Source organism: Rhinolophus ferrumequinum, chromosome 13, assembly GCF_004115265.2.
Source record: "Rhinolophus ferrumequinum isolate MPI-CBG mRhiFer1 chromosome 13, mRhiFer1_v1.p, whole genome shotgun sequence".
In the NCBI taxonomy this organism is placed as follows: Eukaryota; Metazoa; Chordata; class Mammalia; order Chiroptera; family Rhinolophidae; genus Rhinolophus; species Rhinolophus ferrumequinum.
In genome coordinates this window covers 26,410,945-26,432,421 of record NC_046296.1, presented here as the reverse complement: position 1 = coordinate 26,432,421, position 21,477 = coordinate 26,410,945, and the positions used below count along the sequence as shown (strand labels likewise).

General features: G+C 34.9%; 1 protein-coding gene across 8 annotated transcripts in view; it reads right to left on the bottom strand.

The window, feature by feature from the left end:
• Positions 1–21,477, bottom strand: part of WDPCP (WD repeat containing planar cell polarity effector) — a 316,746-nt gene that overhangs the window by 38,493 nt on the left and 256,776 nt on the right. For 5 of the 8 annotated variants that reach the window (XR_004424816.1, XM_033124690.1, XM_033124691.1 and 2 more), the window contains one exon: positions 1,006–1,159. The exons of 2 other annotated variants lie outside the window; for them this stretch is intronic. Coding sequence is in view for 5 of the 6 variants with exons in the window: in XM_033124690.1 (XP_032980581.1) it covers positions 1,006–1,159 (154 nt within the window). In the remaining variant the exon portion in view is untranslated. Of the gene's footprint in view, positions 1–1,001; positions 1,160–21,477 lie in introns of those variants that run through there. One more of the 8 variants, XM_033124692.1, reaches the window with a different exon arrangement.

The window sequence follows — 21,477 nt, the reverse complement described above, 5'->3', positions numbered from 1 at the left end:
GTTTTTCCACGCTTAAGCTCCAAATCAAGTCAGCTGTTGGTTTTCACAGCTTGTCCTACCCTAGTGAAACTACAAGATTGAACTAGCTTGGGGATGGTGGGAGGATGGGAGGAATCCCAGAACATCACAGATTCCCATATGTCATGTACTTCATATATTATATGATATATCGTATCATATCATATTCATATACATTGCATATGATATATATGAAAAATGTGGCCTTATCATGATTAATTGCATATAGTTGGGATCTTCAAGAGCAGGTATGTAAACTACAGACCGAGGACCAAATCCTGCCCACTGCCTGTTTTGTAAATAAAGTTTTATTGTAACACAGCCACTTTCATTCATTTATATATTGTTTGTAGCTACTTTCATACTACAACAGCAGAGTGGAGTAGTTGTGAAAGTCCGTATGGCCCACAAAGCATAGTATCTGGCCTTTTACACAAAAAGTTGCTGACCTTTGCTTCAGAGTATTATCATCTTCATAATGAACATTATAATTATAATTATAAATAACACTGTTCTTTTGTCTAGTGTTTTTAATTTCACATTTATCCTTATGTGGCAAGCTGTATATTAAATTATCATTTATCAGACTTCAAAAACTAATGGCAAGCTTGCATAAGTATGAACATATAAATTATAATTTAAACTAAACATTCTAAAAATTAGTATTTTAATAATGTAATAATCTTAAAATGTCACAACAGAATACAAATAGAATTCAATACATTATAGTAATTTCATTTTGGCCTGGAATAACATTCATTATAACAATATTCTGTTTACATTTAATTCTACTTCTATCGTGCCTGCTCTTGCATGAGCAAACTACTGCAAAGTCTTAGTCATGAGAAAATGCACATTTTTTTCCCTTGACATTTTGAAATATCCTTGCTTAACTATTAGTTTGCATTTAAATGAGGAATACTTAAATTGTTTAATACTAACTACTTTTCCTTTATGGAGCAATTTTCTTAGTTGAACATATTTTACCTGTTAGAAGAGACATTCAATGTTCTTTGTTGAATAATATGTCTATGGATTGAACAAAAATTATCTGGAAATGTGTCTTCTCGGTGAGGTGTTAAAGATAGGCCAACAAAAGCGTCATTTAGCATATCCCCTCTGTCCAAAGGCCCCAGGAGTTCTGTTAAAAAATGATTAAGATCTGAATCAAATACAATTTCTGATAAACCCTTTATAAGTATGATTACAGGAAAACTTATACATACCGTGTTTCCCCGAAAATAAGACCTAGCCAGACAATCAGCTCTAATGTATCTTTTGGAGCAAAAATTAATATAAGACCCGGTATTATATTATATTATATTATATTATATTATATTATATTATATTATTCTTGGTCTTATAGTAAAATAAGACTGGGTCTTATATTAATTTTTGCTTCAAAAGATATATTAGAGCTGATTGTCCGGCTAGGTCTTATTTTCAGGGAAACATGGTATTTGTGATCTTGTAGAAGTCATGTAATCTCTCAGCTTCTGTTCCTTCATTTATTCAATAAAAGTGATAAATTAGATCATTCCTAAAATATTATCTCACTTCGAAGTCCATAAAGTAGACAGAAAAAGAAGGGAAGAGATAAGGTGAGTGAATAAAAATGTAAAGACTAAATGATTTTAAGACTCCTGGTTGCTAAGTAGGAAAGACAGAATAATAATTACTATCTTTATTGAGTTAGGCCCTTTATATATATTATCTCTAATTCTCATAATGACCCTGTAAGTTAGGTATCATTGTCCCATTTGCAGATACAGAAACTGAGGGTCAAAGAGGTTAATTGGCTTGCTCTAACCAGTATCTATTAAGCCTAGCAGAACATTTGGTCCTGTCTAAAACATCCACTGAGGCATCTGATTCATGCCAAAAGGTCCTTGATATTTGGTCTTGTCCAAAACATCCATTGAGACATTTGGTACATAGTTTGCTAAATGATGTAAACATTTAACTTTGTTAAAATTTTATGTTATTTTTATTGTAATTCATGATGAAATTTGGGTTTCACATTTATTCTTGTTCTTCCTTGTAATGAAGTTTGGCAGGTTACTCTTAAGTCAATGAGTAATTGCTCCCAAGTATATCTTAACCTGATTATTGGCTTTATTGTATCTGTTAATAATTTTGGTTATAAGAATTTGATTTTGTCAGTATCATTGTGAAATTGGTCACTATATTTGAGTATGACCACCAAGAACCTGGATGATAACTTGTTCACTGATTTGCCGTTTGTCTTTTAAAACTTCAATAAATCTCCAAATTGAAGGATGATACACTACCATTAGCTTTTGAAGTTTGCTATGCAAGCCTTCCATTGTGTTGTTCATCCTGTAGTGGCTGTTCAGTACTAATCTATAAACATTCTAAATTTCTGGTGGAAATCTTGGAGCTTCTGATCTTCTTCTTCCTTTGCCATGCCTTCCATAGACATATACTCTCTGAACATAGTCCATTAGGTCATCTGAATTTTCTTTTGCATTCTCCATAATGTACTCAAGTTTCGTTGGGCACAAACAGAAGTCCAAACAACATGGATGCACACTTATGGGTGTTAAGTTTCCATTGTTATATACACATGTTAGACTCAAGGAGGATAGTTTTCACCAGTGACTATGAAAAGTGAAACAAACATTCTTTTCCTTGTGCATTTGGTAGAAGTAGTTGACTTGCACTCATATTTGCAGTCTTGAAATCCATGATGTACAATGAAGGGTTAATCTTGAGATTTCTTTCCCATGCAAATACAAGTACTCTCATGTCTATATCTATATTCATATACATATATAGATGTAGATGTGTCTTCTCTCCTTTTCATTGTTAGTGCATAAGTCAATGGCACAGTACAACCCAGCAATACACTGTGCACAGTAAATAACTGAGTGAACTGTGCTGGTGCGGTGTATTGCTGGGTTGTACTGTGCCATTGACTTATGTGTGAGTAAGAGTTCTTTCACCATATTGAACACTGGAATCATGCATAAGTAATGGTTCTCCACATCTGGTCACTTTCTACTCCACTGGAATTGAAGTCCATGCAGTGAAGTCGGGTTTGAAGGTCAATGTCTGTTTGGAATTCTATTTACTTGCCTCTTTAATCCGTTTCTTTATGGTAGCAATAGCAGGAACTTTTCATTATGAATATCACAGATAGTTCTTTGAAGTACTTGCAATGGTGTTGCATTTGGTTCTTCTTCTCCATATCATTTTAAACTATTCAGTGTTTTCATGACTTCCCCTTCAACACTGATGTCTTCCTGTCCCATCTTGAATGACTATAATTTTATCCACATCCTGACTAGTTGTACATTGTGCACTACAGATTCCCCTCTCTTCATAGTGTCAAGTACCTTTTACTCCTCTCTCTGTTAAAGGAATGGAAAGGATAACAAAAACCATTGGAATGTAGCATTGGCTTTTCCTTTTGTGAGTAAAATATTTCTGCCATGTTCTGCCGTAATTTTCAAATACAGCTGCTATATTTTGCCAAGCAAAAGAAGAAGGGTTGTTTTTCTTCTTTTGTAGCCATCTGCCCAATAGTTGGTGATTTATTGGTAGGGGAAACCTTACTAATGTCTTATGGATTTGACACCCAATTAGGCAGGGCTGGATCAGCCAGTAGGTAGGCACCAACCAAGGCTGTTTGGTCCATGCCAACTGGCAGGTAAGTGGAAGTCACATCCACTAAAACCTCTCCCATAACATGCAGCAGGTTCTTCTCACAATCCACTGTGATTGTACCTCTGTAGGACATCGATTCATGGGAAACATCATCAATTAATCCTGGGCTATGGCACAGTGGTAGGGGACTTAATTAGATGCCCACTATGTCCTCATGGTGGCTATTATGACAATGGCTATGTGGTCGGACAGCCACACCCATTTTCACTCATCCTGAACAAGCGAGATGCTCTGTAAAGTGTTTACATCAACACGTTCACCGCCGTTTTACATAGCAGCTTGACCAAGCTCCTCCTTTCAAAGGCCACCCTTACTGAATGACCCAGCCACATCCAACCAAATGCCCAATGACATATTAGCACCCCATGCATTGAGATCCCATCCTCAACTTGTCATCTTCTGTGCATTTCTCTAATTGTAGGTCTTCAATATGCACAGTTAATATAAATCCTGCTCTTCTGCAATATTTGAACCCAGACCCATCTACCTAACCCCATGTGCCATTTATACCAGCTCAGAAGGGTTATTATTGGCAATAAAGCCACCACACAATTATTGGATCAATAAAGCATGATAGTTTTTATGTACTAATCCTGTAAACTAAAAGCATTAATAAACTTTACGAGCTGCTTGAATCCAGAAATATTTTGTGAGTGTGGATGTTTTTGACAAGACTAAATATCAAGGACCATTCGGCACGGACTAAACATGCTCATGGACGGTTTTGAAAGGAAAGGATTTCAAGGACCTTTTGGTGTGGACCAAATAGCTCCATGGCCATTTTGACAGGACCAGGTATCAAGGACCTTTTGGCATGGATCACAATTCTCAATGGACATTTTGGACAGGACCAAATGTCTGCTAATCTTCATTAAGTAGCAAAAGAATTAAGGTTCATACCTGCTATGTCTGGCTCAAAGCCAGCACTCTTCCATTTCTTCAAATCGCCCGAATCAAAAGAAGAGAAGTGAGCTAAGAGAACTTATTGCTGTTGTACATTTGTCTTCTGAAATAAATGGCACTATTTCCCTGGTGATCTTATACATTATTCTTTAAATCTAGCTATTCTTTTGCTGGCTTTGTGCCTTCTAAGGAGATATCCTTCCAGTCTAAAATTTCCAAAGGATTTTCAGGGTAAAACACATTTCAAGATATGCAATCACATGGAAGAATGAAAATCTTTCATAATATTGTTTGTTAAACTGACAGCTCTACTTAACAGAAGCCATTAAAATATTTACAAAGTAGCAGCTGCTCTTGTAAAAATACATGGCTTTTGGAGGCATAAAAATAAACAAGTTGATAAGTACAAGATAAGCCATTTGTCGGCTTCTTTGTGTACATTGCACAATATATAGAAAATTCTGATATTTACAGAGCAATTATAATATAAAGCCTTTTAAGTTAAAAGGACACAGACTCAGTAAGAACTGTTTACAAAAATTCTCCATGCTGATCTTTTAAACAATTTAGGAAGCCCCCAAACATAATTCTTTAAGAAGTGTTAGGTTTTGGTCCTATTTTTTTTTAATAGACTTTATTCTTGAACATAATTTTACATTTTATATATACATACATATGTACACACACACACACACACACACACACACACAATTCTCTCCCTATTGAACTCAACTGAGTTCTCTATTGAACTAGAATTTCAGCCAGTGGTCTTATGAAATAATTACAATTCATAGGAAGTAGACCAAGAGAACAAAAATGTTTAAAAGTAACTGAAGTTTTGCATTTTTATGCCTTAATCTACTAATTTAACATTTTATCTATAAACTGAATGATTGGTTTTGTCTTTTTAAAAACAACACCTTTCAACAAACAGACATTAATTATTAAATATCTATAATGTTGGTAATTTTTATTAGTTTTCTCAAAAGACAGCAGTGATATGCAATTTTTACAACTCTAGACTATTTATGGAGAGAGGAAAAATATAAGAAAGTGGCTTTTGGCAAAATCTTGACAGTCACATGGAAGAGCGACATTAGTGATGCTCCTGTGGTATGAACTGGTTAATTTTATTGAATGACTTCTGCTTACTGGTAAGAGTATTAGACTGAAAGGAAAATCTTCTGGAAGTGATTTATTTTTTAAACTTTTGCTTATTTTAAGTGTGTTTTCCCAGGACCCATCAGCTCCATATCAAGTAGTTGTTTCAATCTAGTTGTGGAGGGCACAGCTTGCACTGGCCCATGTGGGGATCGAACTGGCATTCCTGGTGTTACAAACATCGCACTCTAAACAACTGAGCTAACCGGCCATCCCTGGTAGTGATTTTTAAATCTGTGATATATTAAGAGCTTTATAAAACTACATATTATAATTTCATTATTAAATATTCATATAAGTTAAGGAATTATTCCAAAATCTATAAAAATATTTTGTGAATAGTTTTCCCTTCCTTGAAGTTCTTTTTTTTTTTAATCCCTCCATATGTAATACTTTTCATGTTGTTCTTAAAGAAAATAACATTTTTTCTTTTAGAGCTGCTATAAGGCATGAGACTAAGATGATAATGGGAAAAAGTAATGGGATGTTCAGTAAGTATCAACAACTTATAATAAGTAAGAAAGAGCAGGAAACAAGAGCCAAAAATGTTAAAAGAGGTGAGCATAGATAACTTATCTTTTAGGGTTAATGTTACGAGGTCCTACACTGTTAGTCTCAGCTATTTTGAAGTGTTGATCTGATCTGTATGAAAGTCGTGCCCTCCAGTGTAAGAAGCACAGAATATATTGTGTTGAACAGTTCTGTTTTCATTAAAAAACATGTAAGCACAAACAGGAAAAATATGCATATTATTAATAATAATGTGTTATCATAGTACTTTATAAATGAAAGTTTGTCTTTAACATTGGGTTTTTCCTTGTCATTTTTTGAGACCTTTGATATATATGTACCTCAGTGGAAATAAATAATGACAACTCATTCTTTGGGGAGATATAAATACAGTTGACCCTGGAACAGCTCAAGTTTGAATTGCATGGGTCCACTTATATGTGGATTTTTTTTCAATAAATATTAATTGGCCCTCTGTATCCATGGGTTTTGCATGGAAAATCCAATCAACTGCAATCAAAACAGTTATTTTCTATCCATGGTTGGGAATTGGCAGAAGTGGAGGGCTGATTATATGCATTGTTCTATGCCATTTAGTATAAGGCACTTGAGCATCTGTGGATTTTGGTATCCACATGGATCCAGCAGTTTAAGACCTCACTGCAGAGCAGAGAACAGAAGGCTTGGGCATGGAGTCTAGCCGCCCCCTCCCACCATCCCAGAGCTCGCCCTACCCTTACCTTCCCAGTGCTAGAAGCGGAACAGTAGCAGTGTCAGATCAAAAGAACAGAATATTTGCAGTTCTGAGAACTGTGGCCCACAGCCACAGACTCAGCCCAACTAGTTCCAGTGAAGGGGAGGGAGCCCTGGGGGCTGTGCTGGTGGTCACCGCCATTGCTCACAGCCACCTCTCACAGCCCACCCCGCCCTCACCCCCACCTATCTGGGTGGATCCCTGCAGGGGTAAACAGAGCTGCTGAAACACACAGGCCCTGAATCTGGTGCAGGAAGACATTCAGAACTTCAGAAGCTTTCCACATCCCCCAACAGAGTCAGTGCCCTGAGTCCCAGGAAACCTGCTCACACAGGAGAAGCCCACTTTCCAGGGAATCCCCCCATTGTGTGAGAAGCCGGAACAGTGCAGAGAAAATACAACACTACAGCATGAAAGAGAATTAAAGGCTGCAGTTGGAAAGAAAATAAAGCATTCTACCAACACCTACAGGAAAGCAAAGGAAAGACGTCTTCCTACCAACCTGTTGCAGAGCCCGCTCCTATAGATGCCTAGGAAGAGAAATAATTCACTAATTGCCATGAATACCAAGGTAACAAGGCAGCTCAGAAAGAAAATGAAAAGTCTACAGAAAATGAACTTAAAGACATGGAAATATGTGATTTAAATGACAGAGAATTGAAGACTGCAGTTCTGAAAAAACTCAATGAGATGCAAGACAACACAGACAGGCAGTTTAATGGACTCAGAAACACAATCAAAGAACAACATGAACATTTTACCAAAGAGATTGAAATTTTAAAAAAGAACCAAATAGAATTTCTGGAGATTAAGAACTCAATAAAAGAAATGAAGAATGAAATAGCCAGCTTAGGTAATAGAACTGACCAGATGGAGGGAAGAATCAGTGACATTGAAGATAGAAATCTGGAAATGACACAAATAGAAGAAGAGAGAGACTTGAGAGTACAAAGAAATGAAAGAACTCTACAAGAACTTTTGACTCCATCAGAAAGAGCAATATAAGAATAATGGGCATACCAGAAAGAGAAAGGGAGAAGGGAATAGAGAATATATTCAAATAAATAGTCGATGAGAACTTCCCAAACTTGTGGAAAGAACTGGATCCTTGAATCCAAGAAGCAAATAGAACACCTATTTATCTCAATCCCAACAGGCCTTTTCCAAGGCACATTGTACTGAAGCTGCCAAAAATTAACGACAAAGAATCCTCAAGGCAGCCAGGGAAAAGAAGATGGTAACCTACAAAGGAAAGCCTGTTGGGTTACTACCATCAGATTTTTTCAGCAGAAACTACAAGCGAGGAGGGAGTGGACTAAATATTTCAAACTATTGAAAGATAGAAATTATGAGCCACAAATAATATATCCAGCAAAGATAGACTTTAGATATAAGGAGGAATAAAGACCTTCCCAGACATACAGAAGCTGAGGGAATTTTCTAACACATGACCTGCACTACAAGAAATACTACAAGAAATACAAGAAGGAGGCTATTTGACCAGCATGAATAGGGATAATTTGTGACAACAAAACCATAAAAAGGGGGAGAGTAAAGGTCAGAAATGGCATAAGGGAATGGAGAAAGTAACCATGTTGAAGAAAATGGAATACTCTAAATATGAAACTTTCTTTTACATAAACTTAATGATAACCACTCAAAAAAAAAAATCCAGAATCGAAATATATAACATAATAAAAGAAGAAACAGAGAGAAAAATCAAAGAATACCACCACACTGAAATAATAGGCAGCAACAAAAAGGCAAAGAAACAATGGAGACACAGTCCTACCAGAAAACCAAAGATAGAATGATAGGAAATCCTCATATATCAATAATCACCCTAAATGTGAATGGACTGAACTCACCAATAAAAAGGCACAGAGTAGCAGAATGGATCAAAAAACTAAACCCAACCATATGCTGCCTCCAAGAGAAACATCTCAGCTACAAGAACAAATATAGACTCAAAGTGAAAGGGTGGAAATTGACACTCCAAATAAATGGTATCCAGAAAAAAGCAAGTATAACCATACTGATATCAGATGAAACAAACTTCGGGATAAAAAAAGTAATAAGAGACAAAGATGGGCATTTCATAATGATAAAGGGAACTATACAACAAGAAGACATAATCATCATCAGTACTTATACCCCCAATCACGGAGCACCGAAATATACCAAGCAACTACTAACAGAACTAAAGGGGAAAATTGACCAAAACACAATTATAGTAGGGAACCTAAATACATCATTGAAAGCTATAGATAGATCATCCAAACAGAAAATAAATAAAGAAATATCAACCCTAAATGACACATTAGGTGAAATGGACATAACTGACATTTATGGAGCATTTCATCCTAGAACATCAGACTATACATTCTTTTCTAGTGTATATGCAACATTCTCAAGGATAGATCATATATTGGGACATAAAACTAGCCTCAGCAAATTTAAGAAGATTGAAATCATACCAAGCATATTCTCTGATCACAAGGCTTTGAAGTTGGATATCAACTGCAAAAAGAAAGCAGGAAAAAACACAAATATGTGGAGATCAAACAACATACTTTTAAAGAACAACTGGGTCAAAGAAGAAATAAGAGGAGAGATAAAAAGATACACAGAAATAAATGACAATGAAAATATATCCTACCAAAATTTTTTGGATGCAGCAAAAGCAGTTTTAAGAGGGAAATTTATATCATTACAGGCCTATCTCAAGAAACAAGAAAAATCCCAGATAAATAACCTCACAATACACCTTAAAGAGCTAGAAAAAGAAGAACAAATGAAACCCAAAGTCAGCAGAAGGAAGGAAATAATAAAAATCAGAGCAGAACTAAATGAAATAGGAACAAAAAGACAATAGAAAGAATTAATGCAACAAAGAGCTGGTTCTTTGAAAAGATTAATAAAATTGACAAACCCTTGGCTAGACTCACTAAGATAAAAAGAGAAAAGACACAAATAAACAAAACCAGAAATGAAAGAGGGGAAGTTATCACAGATGCCACAGAAATACAAAGGATCATCCAAGAATACTATGAAGGATTATATGCCACCAAATTCAATAACCTAGAAGAAATGGACAAGTTCTTAGAAACACATAGCCTTCGTAGGCTGAATCACGAAGAACCGGAAAATCTAAATAGACCGATCACCAGTAAGGAAATTGAGTGAATCAGTCATCCGAAACCTTCCCAAAAGCAAAAGTCCAGGAACAGATGGCTTCACTAGTGAATTCTACCAAACATTCAAAAAGGATCTAATACCTGTCCTTCTCAAACTCTTCCAAAAAAACTGATGAAGAGACAATACTCCCTAACTCATTTTATGAGGCCAACACAGAAAAAAGAAAATTAAAGACCAATATCTCTGAGGTATACAGATGCAAAAATCCTAAAAAAAATTCTAGCAAATCGAATGCGACAATGCATTAAAAAGATTATACATCATGACCAAGTGGGGCTCATCCCAGGGGCACAAGGATGGTTCAACATACGCAAATCGGTCAATGTGATCCATCTCATAAACAAAATAAAGGACAAAAATTATATATCAATAGATAGAGAAAAAGCATTTGACAAGATACAACATCCATTTATGATTAAAACACTTAATAAAATAGGCATAGAAGGAAAATACCTTAACATAATAAAGGCTATATATGACAAACCCTCAGCTAATCTCATAATTAATGGTGAAAAACTGAAGCCCTTTGCTCTGCATTCAGGAACACGACAGCACTGTCCCCTATCACCTCTGTTGTTCAACATAGTATTGGGAGTCCTAGCCAGAGCAATCAGGCAAGAGAAAGAAATAAAAGGCATCCAAATGGGGAATGAAGAAGTTAAATTGTCACTTTTTGCAGATGACATGATGCTAAAAACCCTAAAGACTCCATCAGAAAGCTCTTAGAAACAATAAATGAATACAGTAAGGTTGCGGACTACAAAATCAATGTACAAAAGTCCATTGCATTCCTACCATGTTTCCCTGAAAATAAGACCTAGCCAAACAATCAGCTCTAATGAATCTTTTGAAGCAAAAATTAATATAAGATAAGACTCGGTCTTATATTAATTTTTGCTCCAAAAGACACGTTAGAGCTGATGGTCTGGGTAGGTCTTATTTTCGGGGAAACACGGTATATACTAAGAATGAAATCTCAGAAAAAATAAAGAAAAAAAACACAATTCCTTTTGCAATTGCAACAAAAAGAATAAAATACCAAGGAATAAACTTAACCAAGGATGTGAAAGACCTATATACTGAAAAGTATAAGACATTTAAAAAAGAAATTAAAGAAGACACAAAGAGATGGAGATATTCCATGTTCATGGATTGGAAGAATCAACATAGTTAAAATGACCATATTACCCAAAGCAATATACAGATTTAATGCAATCCCTATCAAAATCCCAATGGTATTTTTTTTAAAGAAATAGAACAAAAAATCATCCGATTTGTTTGGAACCACAAAAGACGCTGAATAGCATAAGCAATCTTAAGAAAAAAGAACAATGCTGGAGGTATCACTCCCTGACTTCAGCTTGTACTACAGAGCAACAATAATTAAAACAGCATGGTATCGGCAGAAGAACAGACACACAGGCCGATGGAATAAAATTGAGAACCCAGAAATAAATCCACATAAATATGGACAGAGAATTTTTGACAAAGAAGCCAAGAACATACAATGGAGAAAAAATAGCCTCTTCAATAAATGGTGCTGGGAAAATTGGAAAGCCACATGCAAAAGAGTGAACTAGACTACTATTTGTCACCGTGTACCAAAACTAATTCAAAATGGATCAAAGACCTAAACATAAGACCTGAAACAATAAACTGCATAGAAGAAAACATAGGTACTAAAATTATGGACCTTGGGTTCAAAGAGAATTTTATGAATTTGACTCCAAAGGCAAGGGAAGTAAAAGCTAAAATATCAAACTATATCAAACTAAGAAGCTTCTGTATAGCAAAAGAAACCATCGACAAAATAAAGAGGCAACCAACTGAATGGGAGAAGATTTTTGCAAACAGCGCCTCTGATAAGGGGCTAATATCCAAAATATATAAGGAACTCAACTCAATAAGAAAACAACAATCTAATTAAAAAATGGGCAGAGGACTTGAAGAGACATTTCTCCAAAGAGGACATACAAATGGCCAATAGATATGAAAAAACGCTCAACATCACTAATCATCAGAGAAATGCAAATAAAAACCACAATGTGATATCACCTCACCCCAGTTAGAATGGCTATCATCAACAAGTCCAATAGTAATAAGTGTTGGAGAGGCTGTGGAGAAAAAGAAACCCTCATACACTGTTGGTGGGAATGCAGACTGGTGCAGCTGCTATGGAAGGCAGTGTGGAGGTTCCCAAAAAAATTAAGAATAGAATTACCATATGACCCAGCAATCCCTCTCCTGGGTATCTACCCAAAAAATCTGAAAATATTTATCCATAAAGACATGGATGCTCCAATGTTCATTGCAGCTTTATTTACGGTGGCCAAGACATGGAAACCAAAGTGTCCCTTGATAGATGAATGCATAAAGAAGTTGTGGAATATATATACAATGGAATACTATTCTGCCATAAGAAAAGATGAAATAGTACCATTTGCGACAACATGGACGGATCTTGAGATTATAATGCTAAGCGAAATAAATCAGACAAAGTAGAGAACCATATGATTTCACTGATATGTGGTATCTAAAACTGAAAACAACAAAAGAACAAGACAAACAAATGAAGAAACAAAAACTCACAGACACAGACAATAGTTTAGTGGTTACCAGAGGGTAAGGGGGGAAGAGGGTTAATGAGGGTAAAGGCGGTAAATGAGGGTAAATGGGGTCTAATATATGGTGATGGAAAGAGAACTGACTCTGGGTGGTGAACACACAATGTGATATATCGATGATGTATTACAGAATTGTACACCTGAAGTCTATGTAACTTGACTAACAATTATCACTATAATAAACTTTAATTTTTTAAAATTGGGTTTATTAGTTCTAATGTTTGTTTTCTAGCTTAAATTTCTAGAAATTAAATGCTAGAATTTCCAGTATTAATTTCAGCTTTTATTTTTATTTAGTCTTTCCTTGTGCTTTTTTTTTTTGAGGGGACAGGATTTGCTTTGTTGTTGTTTCTTAGTTTTTAAAGTTTTATCTGATTATTGTGAATTTCATTTTTATAAGTATTAAATGTTATAAATTTTTCTCAGATAACTAAAAGATTTGATATATTTGATTTTCATTATTTTTATTCTCAAGAAATCTGCAATTTGACTTGATCTAAGAATTATTCGATACTGTGTTTTCAAGTTTCCAAGTGACAGGCCTTTTAATTTTTATTTTACTATTAATTTCTCATTTTTTTGTAAATTTGAAATAATACATAAAAGAGTATACTTTTATGTATTATTTCAAATTTACAAGTTTATTGATGTTTTCTTATGGCTAGTTTTCCATCAGCAGTGCATGAAGGTTCCCTTTTTTCCACATCCTCGCCAACATTTGTAATTTCTTGTCTTTTTGATCAGAGCCATTTTCACAAGTGTGGGTAATATAGCTCATTGTGGTTTTTTGATTTGCAGTTTCATGATGATTTGTGTTGAGCACATTTTCATGTACCTGTTAGCCATCTGTATGTCTTCTGTGGAAAAATTTCAATTCAGATCCACTGCCCATCTTTTCACTGGATTTTTTTTTTTGAGTTGTATGAGTTCTCTATTTATTTTGATTATTAATCCCTTGTCAGATATGTGATTTGCAGGTATTTTCTCCCAATGTGTAGGTTGCCTTTTCATTTTGTTGATAGTTTCCTTCACTTAGTTTCGATTCTCAAGTGTTTCCTCCATTAAATTCTTTAGGTATCATACGACATTGAGTTTTTAGTTGTGTGATCCTTCTAGTTTAACCTTCATTTCTGAAATGATTTTTTTGCTTTTATTTCTAATTATTTTCTTAATTCTTTCATCTCTAAAAAAAATCTTGCTTCTCTAATCACCTCAGTTTTTAGTTTTTCTAATACTGATTTATGTTGTTCTTTCATAACTTCTATCATTTTATTTAAGCTTATTTTAGACTATTAGGGTCAGTTTTCATCTGTTTGTGGGCAAGTTGTTCTGTAATGTTTTCACTGTTTGTAGGGAAATTCTTCTCCTTATTCTGTTATTTTAAAGTAATTCTGTATGAGACTTGATTGCAATCTTTTACTGTTATTCATTTTTGTGAGAAATTGGTATTTCTATACATTTAAGAGGGCAGAGTGGGCCAAGATAACTTTTTTATCTTTATAGGTCTAGAGCACAAGTCTGTGGTGTTCACCAAGTAGTAAAAAAATATGGTTTCCTACTGCCTTAGTCCATTCAGGCTGTGATATCAAAATGCCACAGACTGGGTAGCTGATAGGAATTTATTTCTTATAGATCTGGGGCTGGAAGATCTATAAGAGTCCAAGAACAGGGTGTAAGTGTGGTCATTTCCAGGAGGAGGCCCTCTTCCAGGTTATCGACTGCTGATTTCCTACTGTCCTCAGGTGTAGAAGAGGGAGAAGGATCTCTCTGGAGCCTGTTTTAATCCCATTCATGATGGCTCCATCCTGGTGAGCTAATCACCTTCCAAAGGTCACATCTCCTAGCACCATCATCTTAGGGGTTAGGATTTCAACATATTAATTTTTGGGGGGACACAAATATTCTGACCATAGCACCTATATTCTTCCAATTTCAACTCTTTTCGGTGACACTATGTGCCTATTATACTGAATCTGGGCTTTACTTTGTTTTTCTTCAGGTTGAGGAATATATCTAGAAAGCATATTTTGATTTGTTAGTTTTAAGCATTTTTACGACCCAGAATCTAGACCATTTCAGCATCTCCATACCTTCCCACAGTTCCACTGTATCCACAAATTATAGCCTAGAGTGTCCCCTTCAGTTTCTGTTACTGTTCTGAGAATGGCCCTGCAAAATTTTCCAGTTAGTAATCGAGTTCTCCATTTCTCAGGGCAATAAAAAGCCCCTTACATTTTCTCTGCTTCTCCCATGAAATTTTTATTATTTGTGAGTGTGTGAAGCGCTGCTTTCACCATGTGTATCCATACTGAAAATCAAGATCAAGTGAGCTTTTGCTCTTCTCCCTGGGTGGTTTTTTTCCTCCCTGAGCTGGACTTAGGATACCTGCATTACCGTTTCACAGGTGTACAATACCAGTTCAACTCCCCACCTGGCAATGTCCCTGGAGTGGATTGTGCCTGGGTAGTGTGACTGGGTGCTTGGAACCAGAAGCAAGAGCCCCTTGGGGCTCACCCTTTTCCTCCCCTCACTGGGTCAGTGAAAAAAGTGAGAGTGGTGCTATTTCACAGGTGGCCCACATGGCCCATCACCCCTTCAAGGCAGGGATGTGGTGTGTGTGTGTGTGTGTGTGTGTGTGTGTGTGTGTGTGTGTGTGTGTACGCATGCACGCATACTGGGAGCCTCCCACTTATTATACACCTCTCGAGTCTCTTCATTGTTCCAGAATAGAGTCAAGCTCAGCAAAGTATTTTTTCCTCACTGATTCTGCCAAATCTGTTCCCTCAGCTGTGGTTTTGCTGGATAGTAGGTAGGGACAGTAGGAATCTTGTTCATCTATTCATGCATGTCAGTAATAGATGACGAGGCATTTGGCTACCTTAAGGGAGTTAGAGTTACGTCCATCATTTACCTGTGCTTCATTGAATTTATTCAGAGCACTAGGTAGAAATCACACTGCGTCAATACCCAACTGTGGACCTTCACAGTCCCATGAAGTTTTTAGTGCATTTGCAGATGTTGGTGATTTGTCCACAGCCCTTTATATTTTAGGGTTCATAAGAATACGTTGTCACTAGATTTTTTGTAGATGTTGTCCATGGATTTTGGGGTTCATATCCTACTTGCTCTTTCTGTTCTTAATGAGGGGTTTCAAGGAGATTCAAATACTACACTGATGCCATCTTTTCAGAATCCTCTGGCAGCACTGAATTTCATAAAACCAGGGAATAATACAAATATCCAGCAATAGGATATTGGTTAAACAAATTATAATATGTTCATACAATTGAGTAATAGCTGTAAAAAAGAAGGGGGTCAATATACACACACACACACACACACACACACTCATGTAGAGCTTTCTAAAATAGTTTGTTAAATTCTTTTTAAAAGGCAATTTGTAAAACAGGAAATAATGAATGACCATATTTTGTTAAATTATGTGAAAGTTAGGGGAAAAATAGAAACATATATAATAAGATTCCTTTTCTAGTGGGTGGAAGTATATGGAAATGTTTTTCCAAATTAAACATTTCATCAATGTTTGAATTTATAATATGTATATGTATTACTTAACTTTTGTTATCAGAAAGAAGTATATATTTTAAAAACACAATGGTTATAACATTATATAACTTATAAAATTAACATACATATATAATTGTAAATGTAATATATATATATAAAGATATCTCTATCTATACACACACACACACACACACTCATATAACTGTTAACATTACTTGCCTCTGAAGAGGAAACTAACTGGGTGACTGCAGAGTAGGCTTGAGATTAGAACTTTTCACTAGGTATGATACCTTTCCAATTCTGAATCATGGGTATATTCATTATTCAAAAAATAAATGTAATTTAAAATTTCAAAAAAATACACATGCACATACATTTAAAACTCATCAAAAATAGGCAATTTAGTAAATAGCCAAACTTAATTGCTTTTTTCCTAAAAAATTATTAGCATGCGAAATTTATAAACAATAAATGGAACCAAAGATTTTATACTAAAAACTGATGTTTTCTACTAAGGACTAGTACAATAAAAATGTGGTCTAATGACATTGAATTGGGTTCATCCAGAAGACATAAATTTGATCTTTTCTTGTGAGATCTATCCAATTTTTTTAAAATTAAATTTTTGGGGGTAACATTGGTTGCTATATAAGTTTCAAGTGTACAATATTATAATACATCATCTGTTAATATAGCATTGTGTGCTCATCACCCAAAGTTTAGTCTCCTTCCATTACCATACATTCGACGCTCTTTACCCTCACCCTACCTCTCCTCCCCTCTGGTAACCATTGTACTGTTGTCTGTGCCAATTAGTTTTTTTGTTTTTTTAGAAGACATGTTTTAAATGGCATTAATTCCACTTATTTATTCTGGCAAGTTACTGATAGGCTTTTTACAATCTATCAAATATTTTAAACAAGATTTAAAAAAAAATCTCAGTGACATGTTATTTCTTTGAAGTATAGAAACAAATCCACAAAACAGGTATCAAAATCATCTGTTAGAACAAGAGTCACCAAACTATGGCCGGGCCAAATCCAGCCTGTTGCCTGTTTTTCTGCAATGGTAAGCTAAGAATGATTTTCACATTTTTAATGGTTGGGAAAAAGTCAAAAGAATAATAATATTTTGTGGAATGTGAACATTATATGAAATTTATATTTCAGTGTTCATAAATAAAGTTTTACTGGAATCTGACTTTGATCATTCATTTATGTATTATCTATGGCTGCTTTTGCACAATGGCAGAGTTGAGTAGTTGTGACAGAAACTGTATGGCCTGCAGTGTCTAAAATATTCATCATCTGGCCATTTACAGAAAACAATTTGCCGACCTCTACTTTAAAATACTTCATTAACCTAGAAAAGCTAGGTCCATTAGAATCATAGGCTTTAAATCACCTCCAGTTTTATTGTGGTTCTGACAGAGTGATCAACAAAACAATAGGTTTGATCCTCAATTATTAGTTTTTCATTCATGACTTAGGTAAATTCTTGAGATCAACAAATAAATTAAAATATTTGAAATAGTTTTCTTTCTCCTGAATGAAAATCTTACCTCACAGCTGTTACCCTAGAGTAAAAGGGAAGACTAACATATCATTTTGTGCTGAGCCACATAATTAATGGACCAGTGCACACATTGATAGGTTTAGATGAAAAGTGACTGAAATTTGAACTGTTAGCTTTCCCTTTCTTGTTACTTCAAAACTAGTTTGGGCTTTAAACATCAACTTACAGGTGTTTATCTTTTCTTAGTTGTCACATAAATAGGCTTCCTGAGACATAGTTTTGTGGTTTGGTTCACCTCAAAAAGAAAAACCCAAGAATTCTACAATTTAATCCACAAAGACTAGACTCCTACTGTCCCTTAAGGTTGCCTCCATCCATTGACATATCCTTCATATGCATTCAGATATGAAAAATTAGAAGTGTCATTATTGAATACTAAGTTACTGAGCAATTAATTACACAGAAAGGTCTTTACCTCCAAGTTTGAGCACTGACCAGAATTCAATCTGGTATTTCATGGTAAAAGGATTAAAACCTTTAATAATTTAAAAGTTAGACATCTGAATTATTACATTATTGAAATTAGACCACAAAAGTTATTTTGTTGCAAGTAAGGTTTTTGATCTGGGAACAAAGAGGGATTTTCAATGACTATATATTGTACTTTTTCTACACAATTTGAATTTTTTTGATGAGTTCATATTACTTTCATTATTAAGACTAGTTAAGATTAAATTATTTAATATTCAGGAAAGAATACCGTGGTTCCCTGAAAATAAGACTTACCTGGATTATCAGCTCTAATGCGTCTTTTGGAGCAAAAATTAATATAAGACATGGTCTTATTTTAATATAAGACCAGGCATAATATTAGTATAAAATATCATATCATATATCATATCATATCATATAATACCTGGTCTTATGTAACATTGTTGTCCTTATGTATATTAATTTTTGCTCCAAAAGATGCATTAGAGCTGATGCTCCAGCTAGGTCTTATTTTTGGGGAAACACGGTATTTAGAGTATTAGAAGTCAATAAACTGTAATTTGTTTTCATACCTTATTTCAGCAAAATTGTACAGTTGTTAGAAAAGTATAATGTGAATATATATTTGTTTCTGCTTTTAATATTTTAATGTAAAATTAAGCATTTGCCATAAAAATATAGCATGCTTTGAAACAAGGATTTTTCTATAGTTTTTAATAAAGATATTAAAGGTCTCTTGTAAAGCTTTTGGAATTAATAGCAATATTAATTCAGTATACATATAGTTACACTAAAACACATTGTTAATATTTTTAAATATTGGTTCAAAACCTGCCAACAATTAAAAAAATTATTTTCTTTGTTCTCAATCTGAAAGTTGCTGATATAATGAAGGCTGAATTAGCTAATTGTGATGCTTAAATTTACAACTTATATTCATGCATAATGTCGTAAATTTTCTTTGCATTGCTCTTTACTATTTGGGTTTTAGGTTTTTTTCCAGATAGACGCTTTTATGAGCCAAACCATAGGAGTATTTCCTGAATTCACCTTTAGGCATTAAGACAAAAAAAGTAGTGGAATTAAAACCTGACTTGTTTAAAACATCACTGTGCTACTTTGAATGACAGTTTACAATTTACAAGTAGGGTGTGGCTAATAAAGTCACTGAAGCGGACATAAGCATAGGTTTTCCCTTATAAACACTCCTGGCCTGTCAATCACACCTCTCAAATGCTTTGTTGCACAGGCATGCCAATAACTAAAACCACATTTTATCATTGTTGTCCTCAAAGGCTTGTAAAAGGCCATGCAATCCCATCAGTATTTGAAACCCCAGATTAAAGTTGAAGTCCTCAGAGAATTCTAGTCTACCTAAAAGAGTCAAATTTCCTTTCAATTGATATAATGTATTATAAGAATGATGAAAATAATTTAACAAAATTGTTAAAATTTTGGTTTCAAAGGACTTTTTTTGCCTTGTTTTCAACATCTTCTATATAACAAAATTTTACATATCTAGAAAAATGTTCATATAAATGACTTAAATATGTATGTAATTATCTTCAGTGGTTTAATGCATATTTTATGCATATTAAGGTCTAGTAAAAACAAACAACAGCAACAAAAAACCCTGTGGCTACGCTTCCCCTGCTGCCCCGAACATGGCATCCTTAGTAATTTTTTCTTATTTATGTATTATCAGTCTATGTTTTATCTTTTGTGTGGTAATCTGGTACATAGTTTTAAAGGCATAGATTTGGGTGATAGAAGCAGGGCTTAAGCCAATAAAAGTTCTACATATGGTTGAGCATTTTCTAGTTTTAGAAAATGGATTCCTATTATCGCAGATTTCAAAACTGGGTATGAGGATGGAAGTTGGTTACATTTTGCATACCTTCTGTGATTGGAGCATGGGGTGAGAAAGTAACTTGAGAGGTGTAGGGAGCAGCAGAAGAGTGGGTGAATCTGACTGGATATGTACAACTCTAAGCTGAATGTGAGGTAGTTGGTTACAACGTGACTCTGGAAGTCTCTAGGATAATTTTAGCTAAAATGGATAGAGTGGCTGTGTCCTGGAGGAAAACGGTATCTCCAACTTTGATTACGTCTCCTGATGACCGTTATCTATTGCTTGGTACATTAGAAAGTTTTCTTTTTGTCTTTTAAGGTTATTTAGTCTGAAGTTCTTCCTAAGTAGTGGTTGGTGAGGGTTTGTGAAGTTACCCAGCAGTGCAGAGAAAAAGCAGATATGGAAATTAAAGTTACTACACAGTGATACTTTATAAATGAATGTAAATTATTATTTGTTGGCCATAGTAACCCTCCAGTGCAGGACTGACGTTTGAGTTTTTCTTTTAGGTACACAGAACCAGATGTATTGGCAGATGACCCCTCCACCCCCTGGTCTACATACCTTCTCTCTAAAGGCTTGTCTCTAAAAGGTTCTTGGTTAGGTTAGGCATTGCTATGTGTACATGTCCACTTGTTTGCTCCTAATTGTCTCAGTTAATTAAAACTATGTGGAGAATTTATGATCAGAATGCAAGTAAAGCCTTGTATTTTTTTGAAAAGGTTCATTAAGCAGGACAATGAGGTTAGAAAAATGGGGTATGAAATAACCTGTGAATCCCAGAAAAGTTTGAATATCTTTGATGGGGGGCAGTGTATGCGTTGTCCCACTCAAGGCTGGATCCTGTCCGGAAACAGCACTGGATAGAACATTAGGAGAGTCAACTTCAGTCTCTCAAAGATGCCTTCTTAGGGTTTGGTTCAATGGTGGTATTCTTGCAGACTGAATTGCCAAAGCTGAATTGCTTTGCCTGAACAGACTCATATAAAGTTGAAAGCTGAGGATAAAAAAATAGAAATTTCATCCATTTATGTGATTACTCCTAATATAAAAGATCACCCTTTGGAATTGGCTGAAGCATTGCATGGCCTTAATAATATCACAAGTTACTTTTAGATTAAGAATGTCTGGAAAGCTTTTTCACTTCCAGTTCTACCCTGTTAGTCCAACTTCTTTAAGATTAAGACCATCATAGTTGTAAGATATTGGCACAGTAGGAGTTCCCCACCCGC